Source organism: Sardina pilchardus, chromosome 6, assembly GCF_963854185.1.
Source record: "Sardina pilchardus chromosome 6, fSarPil1.1, whole genome shotgun sequence".
NCBI classification, from domain to species: Eukaryota; Metazoa; Chordata; class Actinopteri; order Clupeiformes; family Clupeidae; genus Sardina; species Sardina pilchardus.
In genome coordinates, this window is record NC_084999.1 from 36,187,348 (window position 1) to 36,207,578 (window position 20,231).

The 20,231-nt window shown below is 41.3% G+C and overlaps 1 protein-coding gene across 2 annotated transcripts in view; it reads left to right on the top strand.

Annotated features, from left to right (window-relative positions):
- agmo (alkylglycerol monooxygenase) overlaps nt 1-20,231 on the top strand; it is a 199,458-nt gene that overhangs the window by 43,859 nt on the left and 135,368 nt on the right. For both annotated transcript variants that reach the window (XM_062539691.1, XM_062539689.1), the window contains exon 2: nt 1,289-1,419. In XM_062539691.1, the coding sequence (XP_062395675.1) occupies nt 1,313-1,419 (107 nt within the window). In that variant the 5' untranslated portion in view covers nt 1,289-1,312. The remainder of the gene's footprint in view (nt 1-1,288; nt 1,420-20,231) is intronic.

A 20,231-nucleotide genomic window follows, 5' to 3' on the forward strand; every position in this document is an offset into this window, starting at 1 on the left:
TCATATTAGAATTAGCCTACTATATTAGATATGTCTTAAATTATTGGCAGCTTAAAATAGGCCTAACGAAACGATGTTCAAGTTACCATGAGCAAAGAATGAATGCTACCCTTTGAAACAACTGCAATCGTGTGATTAAAAATTATCCTATTAATCGCTATCACCGTGATCGTCAACTAGGCTACTACAAGTTGATTTGCGAATTCCTCCTCCTCGTCACTCTCCTCCACTTGCCTGCCTTGCTTGCGCAGCTTCCGACCAAATGCGCAGGGCTCTCCCTCTTTGGAGACAGACGTTACAGCTCAGCCTTTACGCACCCTCTTTGGATCAACCGAGAAATGTCTTGCCGCTGCTTCTCCCGAATTTTGTTAGGCAAATTTGACAACTGTCAGCTTAAATGTCATTTAAATCAAGTCTTCTTCTTTTCCGCCACGGTATTGAGAGAAATGCGGAGAAACGCGGTGAAACGAGAGAAAGTGAAACTAAACAAAGAAAGTTCGTGATACTATGTTGTCTAGTGCGCAAATGTAAAAAAAAATGGCATTAGTTAGGCAGGACATAGGCCAATGTCGAAAAAAGTGAAGCATTTGGAACTCTGCCTTTCACCTCCGCAGTCATGCAATTATAAATGTAGTGTGCGCAATCTGCACCATACTGGCGATCTGACGGGTATAAGAAGAATAAATACAACCCGAAACTAAAAAAACAGACCAGGCTTCTGTTGGAGACCGGCCTTTACCCCAAATCTGTAGCCACACCGGGCGTTTAAAAGAGACATGCGTCTATTTGGGACTCGGCTATTGTTTGAAGTTTTACGGTATGTGAATATCTGTCGAATATCCAACGTGAAACTAACTTCACCGCAGTGAGGGGTGGGGGCTGGGGGGCTAACGTTCAAAGCTCTAAATTAAAACGCATGGAAGATTTTTTATATAAATCCTTGTTATTGGTCAATTTTTTCCCCGGGGATTTTACTACTGTAAATTGACTTACAGTAAGAAAGTACTGTACAGAAGTATTCGTTTCTTACCCACAATCCTTTGCTACAAGCAGTAAATGTACTGTATTGGAGTAAACGGTATATTAATGTGTGCATTACAGTAAAATACTGCCACAATCGCGAAAAATCTTTCAGTGTAGGCTACATGGCAATGTAGCACCTTAGCTGCTTGGAAGCTCCAACGGTTGGCCGCAGCAACTGGAGCTAGGTAAAACTGATTGTTTTGTTTTTTTTCGCCAGAAATCTCCAGACAAACTTGTTACACCTGTCTCTTCATCTGTCTTCCAGGCAACACCATTTTTCATTAGCCTGATGCTGCTTGAACTACTGGTGGGTTGGCTTAAGACAGGAGGTCTTATCATCAGCCTTAATGATGAAGTCACCTCAATCTCTGCTGGCATGATGTCACGTTTGCCAAGGTATGTTTTATTTTACTAATGTAAACACTAATGAAATGAATGACACAAGTGCTTTCCCAACACAACCCGTGTCCAATTCTTGTAGAGAACCTTTAGCGCCTGAGTCTTTAACAGGGTACCCGTGAGGTCTTATAAGTATTGAAAAAGTCTTAAATATAACTGGCATATACCATTCTAAGACAAGCACAATTTTCAAGGAGTCTAGGTGCATGTTAAAACATTTCAAATCCACTTTACAAATGCAAGCCTAGTCTATCCTATTTTATTTGTATAATGTATGCCTGCAAAAGAGTTCAGATTTGTTATCTGACTTGTTCCAACAAATAAGCATATCTTATCATACCTATTCTAGTAGACTATGCTAACGAGTGTCCATAAGGCCTGGCATCGTCAAAAATGCCTGATAATTCAGGCTCAGAAATTGTCTTCGGTTTGAGGCCTGAACCATGTCCATATAAAAAATGTGTAGCCTTTACATGCAATTTGTGTGATATTCTTTACTCTTTAAGCACGCACACGCACACACACACACACACACACACACACACACACACACACACACACACACACACAGTGCTGCTGAAGTAGGCTACCTGATTGTACCTGATAACTGTAAAAGCATACCGTCATACTTTTGTGTTTGAAGTGTTGCGACATAAAGATTCCGGTAACACTTTACATTACGGCTCGCTAATGAGGTGGTAATTGTATGGTAATTTCTATGTAATTTCATGGTAACAATCCCTTGTTACCACTTGTTACCAGTAATTAATATGCCGTTTCTAGTGCAATTACTCTACTGTTTCTAGGTAATAGCAAGGCAAACAGCATTAATTAAGGTGGTAATTTCTATGGTATTTTGATATAATTTTATGAATAATCCTTTGTAGCCACTTATTACAAGTTATTTCCATGCACTTTCCAGTGCAATAACTCTGCAGTTTTTAGGTAACGATGCAAACAGCTTTAATTTTAAGTATAATAAAATGGTTATTATTTTAAACTTTACTTATTGTTTTTGTTTAATTACATGACAAACAAGGAGGTAATTTCCAGGAAAATACACAGCATCAGGGCCGTAAAATACATTATCACTTATTTCCACCCAATTACTTAGTTATTAGCCTACTAAGAAAGAGACAAACCAAGTCATTGTCGTAGTAAGCTGGTAAAGAAGACATTGGCTGTGTCCGAAACGGGCAAAAATGCTGCCTTCTAAGATATCTTACAGGGGAGCGAGGCACCGTGTCACGTCCGAAACGAAAACGCTGCCTTCTAAGATACCTTCGTTTTGCCCCGTTTTGAAGGCAGCATAGATGTATCCTTCATGCTGCCTTCAACGTCCAAAAGTTCCATTTAACTATGATGTCAGTGAACGGTAAAATGCTTCCATTTACCCCCTTGTATTTAGCTTGCAAAAATCACGATAGGTCTGTTTACACGTCTGAAGCATGTTTATACTTCAAATTTCGACTCCTCTCCTCCACAACACCATCCCCGGGGTCTTAACAAGTGAACCGCGTTGGCTGGTCAGGTTTTTAAAGCATTTCCAGAAATTGGCCGGTCATTACACATCAGTGGCAATTAATTTGCAATGACTAGCATGCTAATAGTGATTTACGCTAACGCACCTAAAGCACAGCTGTCGGTAACATAGCAACGGCGTTCTATGTTGATATCTTGCTAGGCTGTCCGAAGCAGAGTTTTTAGCTGCTACCTTGTTGCCATCTACGGCAACTCACTCGCAAGGCAGTGAAGGCAGCGTGGCAGTAGGCAGCTGCGTTCCGTTTCGGACACAGCCATTATGTGCCTGTAACTAAACTGGAACAAGTGAAGTCATTTTATGGAAACTATATGGTATCAGAGCTGTAAAATGCACTATTGCCTCTTCCTATTTAATTACCTAGCTGTGTTGATAAACCCATCAATTATCCTTATGACATTTTTAGCGTTGTTTTTGTTTAATTACCTGAAAAACAAGGAGGTAATTTCCAGGAAAATACACAGCATCAGGGCCGTAAAATACATTATCACTTATTTCCACTCAATTACTCAGTTATTGCTATCTCTGATCTGAAATAGGCAACACACAAACACATATTGAGTATGACCTTTATAACTTTGTTCTGCGAAAAAACATTGTTAACATTTAACATAAAACATTTAAAGTATAAGCCTGGCGAAATTTTAACTAAGCCGTGGAAAAAGTATTTTTCGTTGATCACGCTGTAGCCTACAGAGCTAGCATGGGCAAGAGCTAGCCTACAGCCCAAAATCGCTAACAGTGGCATAGGGCTTAGAGCCATATGCTTTCAAAATCGCATTTTTAAACCACAAACATTGCTCAAAACAGCGCAAAACCTTGTAAGAAGCTAACTCGAGGTGTCTACACATAAAACAAAGCACCAGTCAGTCTGTAAACTTTGGAATGGTCTGTATACACGTAGAATCCGTTCAAGACACAGTTCGAGACCGCAAACCTATCTGAAGCACAGAAATGTCACGCGAGATTTCACACGGAAGCACTAGAGCTATTGCCGGAAGAGACTATAGGTAGTGTTGGCTAAAATTACAGAGATACATGACATACAGACAGAAGAAAGAGGACAAGGAAGACAGAGTGGTTCGTGTCTGTTCCTTTCCCGGCAGCGAAACAAAAATTAAAAGTTTACAATCCAGCAAGTTTTCATCAGCTGTCATTGCGATACGGTCGGTCCCCAGTGGCTTATTGTTTTGAATGTGGACATTGACACCTCAATCGAAACGCTAAAGTGATGGATTACCTTGAGAAGGACGACTTTGTTATTCCGAGAGGAGCTTCTGATCCAAAGAAGTCAACGAAATATTATAATAATTTCATCTGTAACAAACACGTCACCTCTGTACCTGTATGAATGTTTTGGTAGGTTTAGGGTGCACTGCAAATAAAATATTTAGCCTACTGTTTCAGAATTTGATTATGTTGTTTTATTAGGCCTAACACAGAACATGTTAAATGTGTGAAAACAATGTTTTGCAGAACAAAGTTAAGGTTGTGCTCAACATGTGGTTGTGTGTTGAATGTCAGTACACGGTAACCTATTTCAGATCAGAGATGGTAATAACTAAGTAACTGAGTGGAAATAAGTGATAGTGTATTTTACGGCCCTGATGCTGTGTATTTTCCTGGAAATTACCTCCTTGTTTTTCAGGTAATTAAACCAAAACAATAAGTAAATCCTGGACTATCATTTCAAGAACTAGATTCATTTTAAATCATTACCATTTTATTAAACTTAAAATGAAAGCTGTTTGCATCACTATTACTTAGAAACTGCAGAGTAATTGCACTAGCAACTGCATGGAAATTACTTGTAATAAGTGGTAACAAGGGATTGTTACCATGAAATTACATAGAAATTACCATACAATTACCACCTTATTAGCGAGCCGTAATATAAAGTGTTACCAAGATTCCAATAGACCTATTTTACTGCACCATTTTGAATATCAACTAGGTGTAAACACAGTGGAACAAGTTTGGAGGGCTGCCGCATAGTAATTCCTCTGATAGTATTTGTGAAGGTGCTTTTTGGTATAAGATGGATTGTCCAAGTCACAGTCTAAACACGCTTACGGTCAACAATGACTACCACAGGAGAAGCGAGCAGAGCTGTGTTAAAGGAACACTTCACCGTTTTTTTCATATTAAACTATGTTATTCCCTTAACTAAGACGAGTTGATACATACCTCTCACGTTTCAATGCGTGCACTCACTGGCTCTGGCGCGCGGCGCTACGATGACAGCACTTAGCTAGCCCAATGCATTCATTAGGATCCAAACAGAGATGAAGTTAGAAGCAACCAAACACTTCCATATTTTCCCTATTAAAATACAGTTACACAAGTAGTCACACGGCCAAGTATGGTGAGACAAAATAAAACGTGGTGCATTTCTGAGCATGTAAGAGGGATAACTATATTGTGTGGCGCAGTAATATCCTCACTCTTGCACTTTCAGTTTCACTTTGGAGTGAGGATATTACTGCGCTGATTCTAAGTGCTCCCAATGTTATTCCGCCACACAATGTAGTTATCATCTCTGAGTCCAGTCTTGCGGCTTAGTCCTGTTTGTCATTTGCATTTGGTTCCCTCCTCTGGGTTTATTCTTCAGAAGAATCTAAGCAAAGCAGTCACAGAACATATAACAACATTAACTCATTAACTGCCATTGACGTCTTTAGACGTCAATTGCGTTTTTCAATGGGGAGGGCTCCTGGGTGGGCTTGGGAACGATCTGGCAGAGTTTCAGGCTTGTAAACAGACTGCACTAGCGATCCGAACCTCTAGATGGCAACAGTGCCATTTGGATCATTAGTATCTGCCTAGAGTGCACAAGTCATGCAGAGACAACTACCAAACACACTGAAGATCGACCACAGTGGATCTAGTTTGCACGCGATGCAGGGAATAAATATGCTTACTTCTTACATCAAGGATGGAAAACACGTGAACGGTATGATCCATTTACATTGGATATTGCGATATAGACTAACAACAACCTTGCTAGTGCTAGCTTGCTAAGTCTAGCATCCTGTTCAGAGTCTTTAGCGACCATCAGAGTCCCTAGCAACCTTGACGAGACTGACGAGATAACAGTGCAATCGTGGTTGACATACTACTGAAACGCTAACGTTAAAAAGTTGATTTTCACAAAAAGATCGTTTTCTCCATGTTTTGGTCGAAAACAGGTGTTTTTAGCAAAACTAACCCATGTTCTACTGACGATTACTAAAGAACGGAAAACGATAGAAACAAGCCGTTTTTTCCTGGTGAAAGAAGAGAGTCTACTCTTTCATTTGGTACCTTCGGTGTTTACATAGTCATAAAGCTCACCGTTCGGTGGATCTTGGAAAAACAGTCAAAATGCTGTAAAACGTCTGGCAGTATGGAGCGCTCTGCACTGAAAATCGCTGGCAGCCAATGAGTTAAATGTGTAAATAAAAATATTAGAGGACACACACAAAGGCACATTTTGTCCTTTTTGAACCCATCCCCTTTTTGATGTATGCACTATGTGCTGTCAGTGGGACAAATAAATTGAGTAAAACATAGCCTACATGTGAACCACAAGCCACATGCTAACCTATGGCAGTTGTAACAAACTTGCTCTTTTGTTTAGTGACAACACACAGCGACAGCTAACAGAAAAAAAGGTTAAAAATGGGCACAATTTTAATTTCAATAAACTTTAAAACTACAGTAGTCAACTTTTGAAGTGGATCAAAACTTTTCACCTAGATTTTCTCAACCCAAAAAGGTATAATAAGTTCACCTTGGTAGTCTGATATCTTGGTAATGTTTTGGTGAGCAATGTTTTGGTCACCCCCAGACATGACTGTTTGGGACAAGGTGCCAAATGGTCATGATCAAATGATTTGGGATTATTTCATGTTAATCACATTTTCACATGTATTAAAACCTCGTATTTCATTGGAGGACTTGTGCAACTAGAATATTGGGTGTATCGCCCGAACGAAGGTCGGCCGATACTATGGATTTGTAAGTATCACCAATCTCGACGTCACACAGTAGCAATGTCCGGTGTAATGTTCAAGGATGTGATTTCGTGTCCGAGAATATTACAACTGTGTGCGCTCATCCTTTACTACTTTCAAAACCATCAGGACAGCAGCAAGATTCGTAGCCTACTACGGGATATGGAGACCACAAGAAGTAATCAGTTGGCGATTGGAGTTATGCTTCTAATAATTCCTACAAACTGTACATGCAATGAACAGCTAGGGAAGGGTGTCGTTAACCCAGCGAGCAAACAGATATTTCAAACAAGGGGGAACAACATCACTCAAACATGCTGTTTTACCTTGTAGCTAGGGCCGAATACGTGAATTTAAATCATGAAGATTGGGCACTTCTGGAAAAGTTTTTGATTATTGGCAGGGTGTTAGGTATGGGCCTAAGGTTTTTCAAAATCCATGGATACAAGTTGGAGTGGCCCTCCTAGTGGCAGTTACCATAAAATCCAAAATGGCCCCCACTGAAAAGAGAAAAGGTTATATCTCAGTTTCCTTTAGTCATAAATTGTTGTATAATGACACTTGTTAGGGCCCGAGCACCGAGGTGCGGCCACTGAAAGTGGCTGCACCGTAGGTGCAAGGCCCTATTGTTTTTGCTCAGATTATTATAGTTTTTTCCGTCTTACCTGTTTTTTTTTTTTACACCAACTTGGCATGCTCTAAAACTCTTGTCATTTGGCAGCCATTTGTAGAATTGCAATCGAAACTCAGAGACAGAACTTTGGCCTAGGGTGTGGCTCAGGGACTCTATAGCGCCACCTAGCGCGCCGTCTGTTGTGGTTGACACATACATTCACGGAAATGAACCAAATTTGGTGGACATGTGTGTTGTATGAATCTGAACAAGTTTTACATTTAAACTACATAGTGCATCTTAGAAGAATTTAAGTTATGATTATGATTATGATTTTTGCACATCATGTATTTTGAAACACTTCTCCTAGACGGTTTATCGAAATCATGTCATATAAGCACTAAAATGATCTTGAGGGGTTGCCCGAGAGGAATTGCTAACAGATTTTTGAATTTCAAAAGTATATCGAAATGGCGAAGGTTTGAATAATGGCGTTTAATTAAGAAACAGGAAGTTAGTGTTATAGGCAGAAAAAAAGTTATGAATTGGATGTAATTTGGCAGCTACATGTGGAATTGCCTCTGCTAGTCAGAGACAGAAGGGCATTCTATGCAATAAAGAGAAAATTCCACAAAATAAACATCCCAATTACAGTTTGGAGCAAAATATTTGACAGCATAATCCTGCCTATTGCGCTATATGGAAGCGAGGTTTGGGGTCCACTCAGCATGCACAACTACACAAAGTGGGACAAGCATCCAATTGAAGCCCTACATGCAGAATTCTGCCGATCAATGCTAAAAGTTCAAACAAAAACACCCAACAATGCATGTAGGGCAGAATTAGGCCGTTTTCCATTGGCATTACCAATTCAGAAAAGAAGCTTGAAATTTTGGATGCACCTGAACAACAGTCCCAAGAACTCCCTCCATTTTGAGGCATTGAAAACCCAAGAAATGAACCCTGAAAAGTGTCCTCTGAGCCAGCTGGTACTGAAGTTAACTAACCCAATAACAACAATTAATAAACACCAAGCTCAGTCCAGCGCTGCTTCCCAAACACCAATCAGAGTCAACAAAATAATGAATCAAGTAAAAGAAGAATATTTAGATCATTGGACAAACCAAATTGCCAACCAAAGTAGAATGAATACCTATCTGATCCTAAACAGAGAATATGAATTGGCAGAGTATCTCATCTCTGTCAGAGATATGAAGCAGAGGCAAGTCCTGACCAAATACAGGCTCAGTGACCACAATCTAGCTATAGAAACAGGCAGGCACAGGAAAACCTGGCTGCCAAAAGAACAAAGGATATGTGGTCACTGTCAGGCAGAGAAGGTTGAGACAGAGGAGCACTTTCTCCTCCACTGCAAAAAATATGAAAATTTAAGACAAACGTTTTTCACAAACTTAAAACAAAGTATACCAAATTTTGAAGACATTTTAGACAACGAAAAACTAGCCATAATTCTTGGTGAAGGGCCCTCTGCTGCCCTGGCCGCACAGTACGTCCTGAAATGTCATAACCTGAGGGACAGTAAACAGTAAGAAAAACATATGCACAAAAAACATATGTTCTCACACGTGCGCACACACACACAGGCACGCACGCACACACGCACGCACACACGCACACACGCACATACATACACACATTTCCACTACTGTTTATTTTGCACTCATATGTGTATGCATTGCATAATGCACTTATATTTTCTTTTCTTTGTGATATTGATTACTGTAGCTTTGGCAACGCTGTAACAAACAGTCATGCTAATAAAGCACCCTTTGAATTTGACAGAGCTCTGGCCTAAGGTGTGGCTTTGGGACTCTATAGCTCCACCTACAGTAGCAGCACGTTATCTGTTGTGGTTGACACAAACATTCACGAAAATGAACCACATTTGGTGGACTTGTGTGTTATTGCTATGGCTAGTCAGAGACAGAGCTTTGGCATAGGGTGTGGTGTAGGGACTCTATAGCGCCACCTAGCAGCAAGTTATCTGTTGTGGTTGACACAAACATTCACGAAAATGAACCAAATTTGGTGGGCTTGTGTGTTATTGCTATGGCTAGTCAGAGGCAGAGCTTTGGCATAGGGTGTGGCGTAGGGACTCTATAGCGCCACCTAGTGCGTTGTCTGTTGTGGTTGACACAAACATTCACAAAAATTAACCAAATTTGGTAGGCTTGTGTGTTATTGCTATCGGTAGTCAGGGACAGAGCTCTGGCCTAGAGTGTGGCTTAGGGACTCTAGAGCGCCACCTAATGCATTGTCTGTTGTGGTTGACACGTACATTCACCAAAATTAACCAAATTTGGTGGGCATGTGTGTTATTGCTGAAGTTATTCAGAGACAGAGCTCTGGCCTCGGGTGTGGCTTAGGGACTCTATAGCGCCACCTAGTGCATTGTCTGTTGTGGTTGACACATACATTCATGAAAATGAACCAAATTTGGTTGGCATATGTGTTCTTGCTATAGCTATTCAGAGACAGCGCTCTGGCCAAGGGTGTTTTAGGGACTGTATAGCGCCACCTAGCGCATTGTCTGTTGTGGTTGACACGCACATTCACGAAAATGAACCAAATTTGGTGGGCTTGTGCGTTATTGCTATCGATGGTCAGAGATAGAGCTCTGGCCTAGGGTGTGGCTTAGGGACTCTATAGCGCCACCTAGCGCATTGTCTGTTGTGGTTGACACGTACATTCACCCAAATGAACCAAATTTGGTGGGCATGTGTGTTATTGCTATAGTTATTTAGAGACAGAGCTCTGGCCTCGGTGTGGCTTAGGGACTCTATAGCGCCACCTAGCGCATTGTCTGTTGTGGTTGACATATACATTCTCGAAAATGAACCAAATTTGGTTAGCATATGTGTTATTGCTATAGCTATTCAGAGACAGCGTTCTGGCCAAGGGTATCTTATGGACTGTATAGCGCCACCTAGCGCATTGTCTATTGTGGTTGACACACACATTCACGAAAATTGACCAAATTTGGTGGGCATGTGGGTTGCTCATGCATATGCCCACCAACAAGTATGTGTAGCTTTGTTAGATTCCGCAAATGTCACGGGTCCGCACCGCAGGTGCTCGGGCCCGCCATCGCCGCTTGCGGCTATATTTAGGGCCCGAGCACCGAGGTGCGGCCACTGAAGTGGCTGCACCGTAGGTGCAAGGCCTTATTGTTTTTGCTCAGTTTAAATTTCTTCTAGGCCACGTTTTCCCTTTTTTCACCAACTTGGCATGCTCTAAAACTCTTGAAATTCGGCAGCTATGTGTGGAATGGGTAACGCTACTCAGCGACAGAGCTCTGGCCTAAGGCGTGGCTCAGGGACTCTATAGCGCCACCTAGCGTGTTGTCTGTTGTGGTTGACACATACATGCATGGAAATGAACCAAATTTGGTAGGCATGTGTGTTGTATTAGTCTGAACAACTTCTACATTTCAACTACATAGTGAATCTTAGAGGAATTTGAGTTATGATTATGATTATGAATTTTGCACATCATGTATTTTGAAACACTTCTCCTAGACGGTTTATCGAAATCATGTCATTTCAGCACTAAAATGATCTTGAGGGGTTGCTCAAGAGGAATTGCGACCAGATTTTTGAATTTTCGAAGTATATTGAAATGGCGAAGGTTTGAATTATGGCGTCTTATTAAGAAACAGGAAGTTGGTGTTATAGACAGAAAAAAGGTTATTAAATTGGATGTAATTTGGCAGCTACATGTGGAATAGCTTCTGCTAGTCAGAGACAGAGCTCTGGCCTAAGGTGTGGCTTCGGGACTCTATAGCGCCACCGAATTTGGTGGGTATGCGTGTTGCTCATGTACATGTCCATCAACAGGTACCTGTTGCTTTGTTAGATTCCGAAATGTCACAGGTCCGCACCGCAGGTGCTCGGGCCCGCCATCGCCGCTTGCGGCTATATTTCTATTTGATTTGATACAAGGAATGATCATTTTGATATTTTCTTCCTATATTCAGGTCTTTTTCATGACAAATGTATTGCCATGGTCACTTTTTGCTTGAAAAAGGTCCATATCTCTGAAATTGAATAACATAAAAAGATTATTCAGGCCTCTAAACCCATACATTCACCCTTTAGAAATAATATTGATCATGTTACCATCATTCTAGTGTGAAAAATATTGTTTAGCAAATGCCTTTACCAGAAACTGTCTATTTCTGAAATCAATACATCATAGTCCAGCAGCCAAATGCCATAATTTAGGTGAACCTGGTATTGTTGGTCAAAGTTTTTTTTTGTTGCAGAATCTAGTAGACTAGGGGTACCTCTAAGTTTGTGTAAGTTGTGTAAGTGTAAAGTGTAAGTTTGGCAAAAATTGAAAAAAATGCTATTTTCTGAATGAAAACACATCAACTAAGCCGTGGAAGCCCGCAGTACAGAGCTAGCACGGGCAGGAGCTACAGCCCAAAATCGCAAACAGTGGGTTAGCATGGGGCTTACAGCCACACGCTTTCAAAATCGCATTTTTAAACCACTAACATTGCTCAAAACAGCACCAAACCTCATCAGTAGCTTGCTCTAGGTGTCTACACATAAAACGAAGCAACAATCAGTCTGTAAACTTTGGAATAGTTAGTATACACATAGAACCTTACGCCTATACCTAATACCCTGCCAAAAATCAAAAACATTTCCAGAAGTGCCCAATTTTCCCGAATTCGACCCTAGCTATTGATGAAAGTGAAAGTGACACAGAGTTTTCCCACATATCCACATTGGTCTAAGTGTTCAGAAATAGTTGTGAATCCGTGATGTAACCTCCGTTTCCATAAGCTAAGTGAAAGGCCAAACTGCATGGAAACAATATGCGTTCATAGCCATAGTGTTTCTGTTGCAATCAAAATCAACCTAAGCATGAACGTCACTGTTGTTCATCTGTCCATCATCGCGGAAAGCCCGCCCTGACAATTTGATTGTTATGATCAGCTCTGGTTCAAACATAGTTCCGCCCCAACGGAGCAATGCCAGACCAAACTTCCCGCTGGAAAATTATGTAGGCGGGACTCAAGTTCGGCTGCACCCAGGCTAGCATTTTGCCCCACCACTGGCATAAAACACCCCCTTTGGATTTATTTAATTTTTCTTAAAAATCTAATAAAATATGAAGTTTAGACAATTTTCATAGCTGGTTTATAATTAATGTAATTGCTACTTATAACAATGATAAAGAAACAGAACACATTCAGCTTTTGTTTCACAGTAATGTCACATTTTCCTAAAGGGGCAAAGTGTAATGTAATTCTCCCAGTCTATAACATTTAAGCTACAGTGCAGAGGAGACAATAGTTAGAAACTAGAAAATTGAATTTCGAGGAATTCCCAGTGCATGAAAATGCAAAACATATGCTGTAAAATAAACAGTGTTAAAACAGATAAAATAGAGATAGTTACAGTGGTTTTGCTTAGCTATACATGGTTGTTGCCATGTTAAAAAAAATGTTTCTGTGATGGTTGCTAGGATAATCATGTTGTTGCTTTATAAACTGTCGGAGATGCTTTATTTCAACTGTTGCTATGTTGGTTGTTAGCAGTGGCGTAACGAGCCAACACGGCCCCTTTAGCAGGAATCACAAGACGAGCCCCCCAATGCAACACATGAATATGTAATGTAATGTTGATGACTTGGTTCTGTCAGAAACCCATGAAAAAATATAAGACATGCCCTGTGTTCCAATATTCATACTTTCCGTACTTATCATACCTAGTTTGAGTACGAAGTGTGTTCCGCTTGTAATTTTGCCGAAATAAGTGTACCTAAAGTACCCGGATGGTGCCCTCATAACGGTCAAATCTTGAAGTGTGGGATTGGGTACACTTTTCGCACTCAACGACCGCCATCTTTGACACGTAACGGAAGAGGCGGGGCCAACTCAGCTTGAAATTTTTAAACAAGATGGCTACCGGAACGGCAACGGTCGAAGCGTACAGATGTAAGTTTTGCTGTTTTATATACTCATAATCGCATCTAAATAGTTCATAAATGTTTCGACATGTATTAGCATTGCGCTTGCTTCTGTAGTTGTTGTTGTCGTCCAATTTAGCTTGCTTAAGCTTGTTATCTGCTTTGGCTTGTTAGCTGCTAGGTAGCTAAGTAGTGGTATTCATAGGCATTATTAACGTTACGGTTACGATGTTGTGATAAGTGTTCCGTTGTGTTTTGCAAATAATTCAATAACAAATGCACAAGCAAAACATTTAATAACTAACGCAAAAGGACAGATAGTTGTTGTTGTCGTCCGTTATAGCTTGCTTGCTTGTTTTCCGCTTTGGCTTATTAGCTGCTAAGTAGCTAAGTAGCGGTACTCAGGCATTATTAAGCCCCGAGAGGCCGTGGGTTATACTGTATAATCGAACAGCTAGAGGGGCGTTGTTAGGCACGACGCGAAGCGGAGCAAATAATTAAATAACAAACGCAAAAGTAAAGAAATGAATTACAAACGCTAAAGGACAGCTAGATGACAGTTAATAGAAATGCGCTTGTGTTTATAGTTTTTGTTAACGTCCGATTTTGCATGCTTAGGCCCAAAGATCTGTTTCAGCATATCAACTGCTATGACATTTAACACCGGTGGTCTGGAAACGTGAAACCAGATAGGATAAGATGACCTTATATTTCAGATTTAAGTCACAAAACATTTTCGCGTTGCATTTTTATTGTGATATAGGGACCGATCAGGACACCACGGACTTCGCCAGGTGGCGTGCCGCCCACCAGAGAATGTTTACTGGTGGGCGGACGACAAACGCGGTGGGATACAAGTAAGTGACATACGGAGGTTATCATAATTATTGCTAGTCTAACAGTGCTTATATCACATAAATCGCACGTAAATAGCTTGTTACTTGCTCAGTCTTTTTGTGCTTTTGTGTTTATGTTCTTGTTGACCAGAATGTTCCTAGAAGAGAGGGGATTGGTGGGGAGGGTGACGACAGGTTTCCTTAAAAAAAAGTGGGAGAATCTGAAGCAAAAGTACAAGGTTGGTTAATTTCTCTTTCACATTATGTCTTACATCCCCTGTACTTTAATGGAGAACACATGGAACACATTGTTTGACCATCAGAAATAGTTATTTGAGGCTCAATAATAGTGTATGCGAATTTCAAAGTCTGAAAGTGACCCAGGAGCACTGCTAGAGGCTCATTTAAAAAGGCTAGAACGAAACAATTCCTATTTTCGGCCCTGGCTAAGCATAGACTGCTCAAGCCGCTGAGATCCTTCAGAAATGATATGCATGTAAAATAAAATAGCTTGTTTTTCAGTGTTGTTGTTGCTGTGTGGTTTGCTTACATCCTACATAGGATCTTAAAAACCCGCCCACTGGGGTGAGCACAGAGGGGGGTGAGGCCACTGCCGCGTCTTGGAAGTGGTTTGACTTAATGCACGAGCTGATTGGGGACAGGCCATCTGTGACTCCGCCTGTCCTCATTGCAACCAGCTCCCAGGGCGTGGTTGTGGTCACACCCCCCTCCACTACTACCCCAGAAAGGGATGAAGGTGAGGCAGCAGGTGGTGAGGCAGGTGGTGAGGCAGGAGGTGAGGCAGCACGTGAGGCAGCACAGACACCCACATCAAGGGCTCCTGTAGTGTCCAGGAGGCGGCAGGTGGACGCTGCAGAAGTCCTGAGGGACCTCCAGAGGCAGGACGAGCTGGAGTGGAGGAGGATGCAGGAAGAGGAGAGGGCGAGAGAGGAGAGGCGAGAGGCGGAACGGGCCAGGCAGGCGGCGGAGAGAGAGGAGAGAGAGGAGAGGAGGAATAAGGAGCTGTTGGAGAGGCAGGAGAGACAGCACCAGGAGGCAATGGCAAAGGAGGAGAGGTGGAGAGAGGAGATGAGGGAAAGGGAAGAAAGAAGGGATAGGGAAGCTGCAGCCAGGGAGGAGCGCTTCCTTGCCATTTTGGAGAGGCTGGCCCACAAATGAACTTTTTTTTTTTTTTAAAGAGGTTTTAAGAGTTTCAGTTTGTTTATGTTTATCTAATATTTGTATGTTTATCTGATATGTTTATGTTATGTTATGTTATGTTATGTTATATTATGTTATGTTATGTTATGTTGTTATGGTATGTTATGTTATCTTATGTTATATTCTTGTTAAAATAAATCAGTTTTGCACAGGTGTTGATATTGCCCAATTATTTTTTAATAGATGCACTGTTGGGCAAACTACTATCTAAACTAACTACTATCTAAACATTTAAATGTAGTCATGGTCAACAGGTGCATAACACAGTGCTGCAATTCTATTTCTCTCCTCTCCCCCAGAGATGGCGCCTGGAGGTGCGGCCTCTTGTCCTGGCCTCTCGTTGTCCCCTGCTGCTCCAGCCACGCCGTCCTCGGGGTCCTCAGGGTCCAGCACGTCTCCTCGGCTCAGGCAAATATTATGGAGGATGGTGCAGCAGAGGATGACTTCCGGGACAAACAAGATGTCCACCTCCAGCGCCTTCAAGAAAATGGCCCTCCACCGCGTCTTCAGGATGCCAAAGGCCCGCTCCACCACCACTCGGGCCTTGCTCAGCCGGTTGTTGTAGGCTGCCTGCAGCTGGTTCCTGATGGGCTGTCGGTAGGGGGTCATCAGGGTGATGGGGTGTGAGAGGCAGGGATACCCACCATCACCAATCAGGAAGTACCCTGGTGGAGGGTACTGCCTCTCAAGGTAGAGAGGGCTGTTTTTTAGAACCCTGGAGTCGTGCACCGACCCAGCGTACCCCACACACACATCGATGAATTTTGCAGTGTGGTCAACCACAGCTTGGAGCTGGATGGAATAAAACAGCTTGCGGTTTAGGTAGCAGTCGGCGTCCTGTGCAGGTGGTTTCACACGAACGTGGCAGCCATCGATACTCCCTGCCACCCGGTTGAATGCTGCTGACCCGGCCAGCCGTGCAAAGCCTTCCCCCACAGTCACCAACTCTTCCTCCGAGGGATGGTGGATGGTTTGAGCGAAGAGCATCGCTATCTTGCCGCTGGTGGTGTGTATGGAGCGATGGACTGATGTCCGGGGCATGTCGAAGGCCCTGGAGACGACGCGGTAGGACGTCCCACTGGCCAACCAGAATAGGAAGACCAGGCAGGTTATTTCTGGATCCCAGCCATGATCCGTGTCGGTCCTGATGGCCTCCATTAGGGCATTAAACGATGCCCGGGACAGGCGGAAATCGACCCGCAGGTCACTCTGGCCATCAAAGAACAGCTTTAGTAGCGGCACGGTGGCATTGATTTGACAGTACTGACGGGGGTTGGGATTCTGGAAGATAAATAGATTCATTTATGCTTTACAGTTTATTATAAGTTTATGTATTAATAAAATCAGTGATTTGTAATGTAATGTATTCTCTTTGTGAGTTGTATACTGAAAAACCTGCCAAGGGCCCGTGCCTAGTTTAGTCTAGTCTAGTTTTTAACCATTTTTAAGTGGATAAACACCTAATAATACACTATTTAACACCATCATGTCATACCAGTACAGAAGCTATGTTATGAGATTGATATATAATAGATGCATGTAACAGTGGTGACATTATATCTTGGGGGGGGGGGGGGGGGGGGGGGGGGGTTGGTTAACTTCATGGAGGGGTCAAATGAAAAACAATGGGCCATACATGTATAAGGCTATTACTGGCTTGAATGTTTTCACATCACTTTTAAGGCTAGGTAATTATGCACATTATTATGCATATTGCACTGGATTATCAAGTCTCTGAGAAATTAGTGTTACTTGTTATAACTGTTACACAGACATGTTATCTCTGACATGTATTTTGCAAACAGTGCCTTTATTTTCAATTGAAGAATGAAGGTTTAAATGCTTAAACCTTTTAAGAAAAGTAAAGATTGCATTAGTAGTCAAGTAACCCCGCGTACACACTGTCTCCGTCCGTCAACGGATCACGGAGGTTGGATCTGCCGTGCTTCACCTGCGTTGCCTCCGTGAAAAAAGTTGAGAAATGTTCAACTTTTCAGGCAGCGACGGATCCGTCAGCCAATCAGATCACGTGTATGCAAATACACATACGGCAGATCCAACCTCCGTGATCCGTTGACGGACGGAGACAGTGTGTACGCGGGGTAATAATAATATAATACACTAAACTTGTGGATTGAACACGTCTTAAATGAGAGAACAAGTCTAAATTCACTGACAAGTTCATTTTAAGATGCTCAAATGTTGCTGTTCTAGCCTACACTGGTTGCTGTCTATGCTAGCTAATCCCCCATTGGTAGACTGGAAAAGTGAACGTGCATGACGTAGGATTAAATGAATGAAAATCACACCTACCTGAACGTTCTCCGTCAGCAGGAGATGGACGTAACGCCGCCGACGACGTCGCATTTTCCATACAGCATTGGTTAGTGGACTCATTTTGACGGTAGATGTGGTAGATGTAGATCTATGTAGATAGGGTTAAATCGTCGCTAAATCGGTGACGATTTTTGGCGGGATGACGAACTGCGGCGGCCGTCATGATCGTAATTTCCGGTAAGTGCACCACGGAGTAGGCAAATTGGAACAACACTTACCTGCAGAACCCGTGCACTTAACAAGTGCGGACAGTGTACTTTCTTGAAGTGTACTTATGGAAGTATGAATATCGGAACAAGCCGATGGCTTCGTGTTTAGCTGGGCTAGTATGCAGTAGCCTGAAAGGTTGTTGGTTCAACTCTCAGCTTCTACCATTATGTCCTTGGCATTTAATATAATTTACATGTCTAAATCGCTTTGGAAGAAAGTGGCTGCTAAACAAATACATATATATGTAACCTTTACATCTCATTTGTAAATGTGTTGTAAGGTATAGAAAGTCCTCACTTTATATGAGGACTTGAGTTATTTATATGATAACTTGAGTTAATCATGAATTCTAGTATTAAAGCAACACTAAAGCACTTTTCCTTTGTCACACACACGCTATTTGTTCATCCAACAAATGTCCACAGACATGCATGCATACATGTAGAGGTAAATAATGTGTAATTGATCTAATAAGCCATAGACTACAGTGCTCCTTATTTACTTATTTATTTATCTGATTTGATTTTACTTGAATTATTTTTTATCTGATTTTATTTTTTTGTTATTACTTTTATCCTACTGTTGTCCTTATTGTTGTGTTGTACACCACTTTGGACACCTTGTGTTTGCTTAAATTGTGCTATATAAATAAAGTGGATTGGATTGGATTGGATACACCTTTACAACTGTAAAATACTGGACATGTTATTTAATTAACACATTATTATTACATAATTTATTGACTAAATTATTGACAAAATAGATATTGACTTAATTACTATGAGCAAACAATTTAGCTTTGTGTTCAAATGCTTTACTAATGACAATTAATGTAGGATACATGTTTTTTTGCCAGAAACCTAAGTTGCATGTGAAAATATGACACTTTTATAAAATATCTAGAAAATAAGCAAATGTAGCTGTCAGTGCATTAACACTTGGAGGTCCGGGGCCTTTTCAGGCACTTTGAGGCAGTCAGCTATACCTTGATATTTTTAAGTTTTTCATCTAACTAAAAACATCTATGCAAAAGTGGCACATATGGTTATATTCTAGAGGTCCTCCACAATAATCATATGAGAGTAAAATGGATGTAATGAAATTACTTTTTATTAGTGGGCTTGCTGCAAGGCCATCTATTGTTCTTCCAAAGCAAGCACATTATACTTTTCACCCACTTTTTGAGAAAGCCTCTTCTCCTAGAGTGTTTGAGCTATGGACGCAGTTCCAACACTAAAAAATCAGGCCCAATCCGGTGTAGCTTGCTTGTTCATGTCGGATGGCTGCTGGTTGTCGTTTTTCCGCCGGTTTTCGGTCCCATTGAAATTAATGGAGAAATATTTTATTTTTGGTATTTGTTTTTTGCAGCCTTTTTCTTAAGCATTGTTGACATAACAGAAGTCATTAGTTAAGTAAGCATTGTTAGCATAGTTATTATGGTTAGCATTTTTAGCATTAATGCTAGAAACCATCTGCTAAGTTAGCTAATCAACCTGGTTAGCATTGTTAGCTTAGATAGCATTGTTAGCATCATTAGCATTTTTAGCATAACTGTTAGAAATCATCAGCCAAGTTAGCTAATCAACCTGGTTAGCATTGTAAGCATGGTAAGCATTTGCAAGCACACTCTTGCAGGTCCTCGGACATGCACAGTTCTAGTTATAATTCAGTGTAAACACAACTATTTAAAAAACGATTTTCAAAGGTTAAAGGTCAAAGCTAAAAAAGACACTATAAATATATCGAGCTAAGACTTTTGAAGTTTGAACCTTGAAAACAACGGTGTTGGCTCCATATAAGTAAAAAGAGCATTTAAAACTGTTATGTAATTTTACTAAAAATTGGAAAAAAGTCAGACTAAATGGGTCACATAGTGAGTGTCTCTTTCAAATGCAAGTTAAGTTGATTGGGCTTTTTAAATGGGCCTGCTGCAGGTGAGAGGACTGTATTTGGAAAGTAGTTGATTAAAGGAACCGTATGTAGGATTTTGGCCAAAATGAGTACTGCAATTATTTTCAAAATACTGTAGAGCGGTGTATCGCCTCCCCCTCCCCTCTGAGTCGCGGTTGCCAGCTAGCTGCAGCAGGAACGTAGGCTGCTAGCTTTCAATGGCA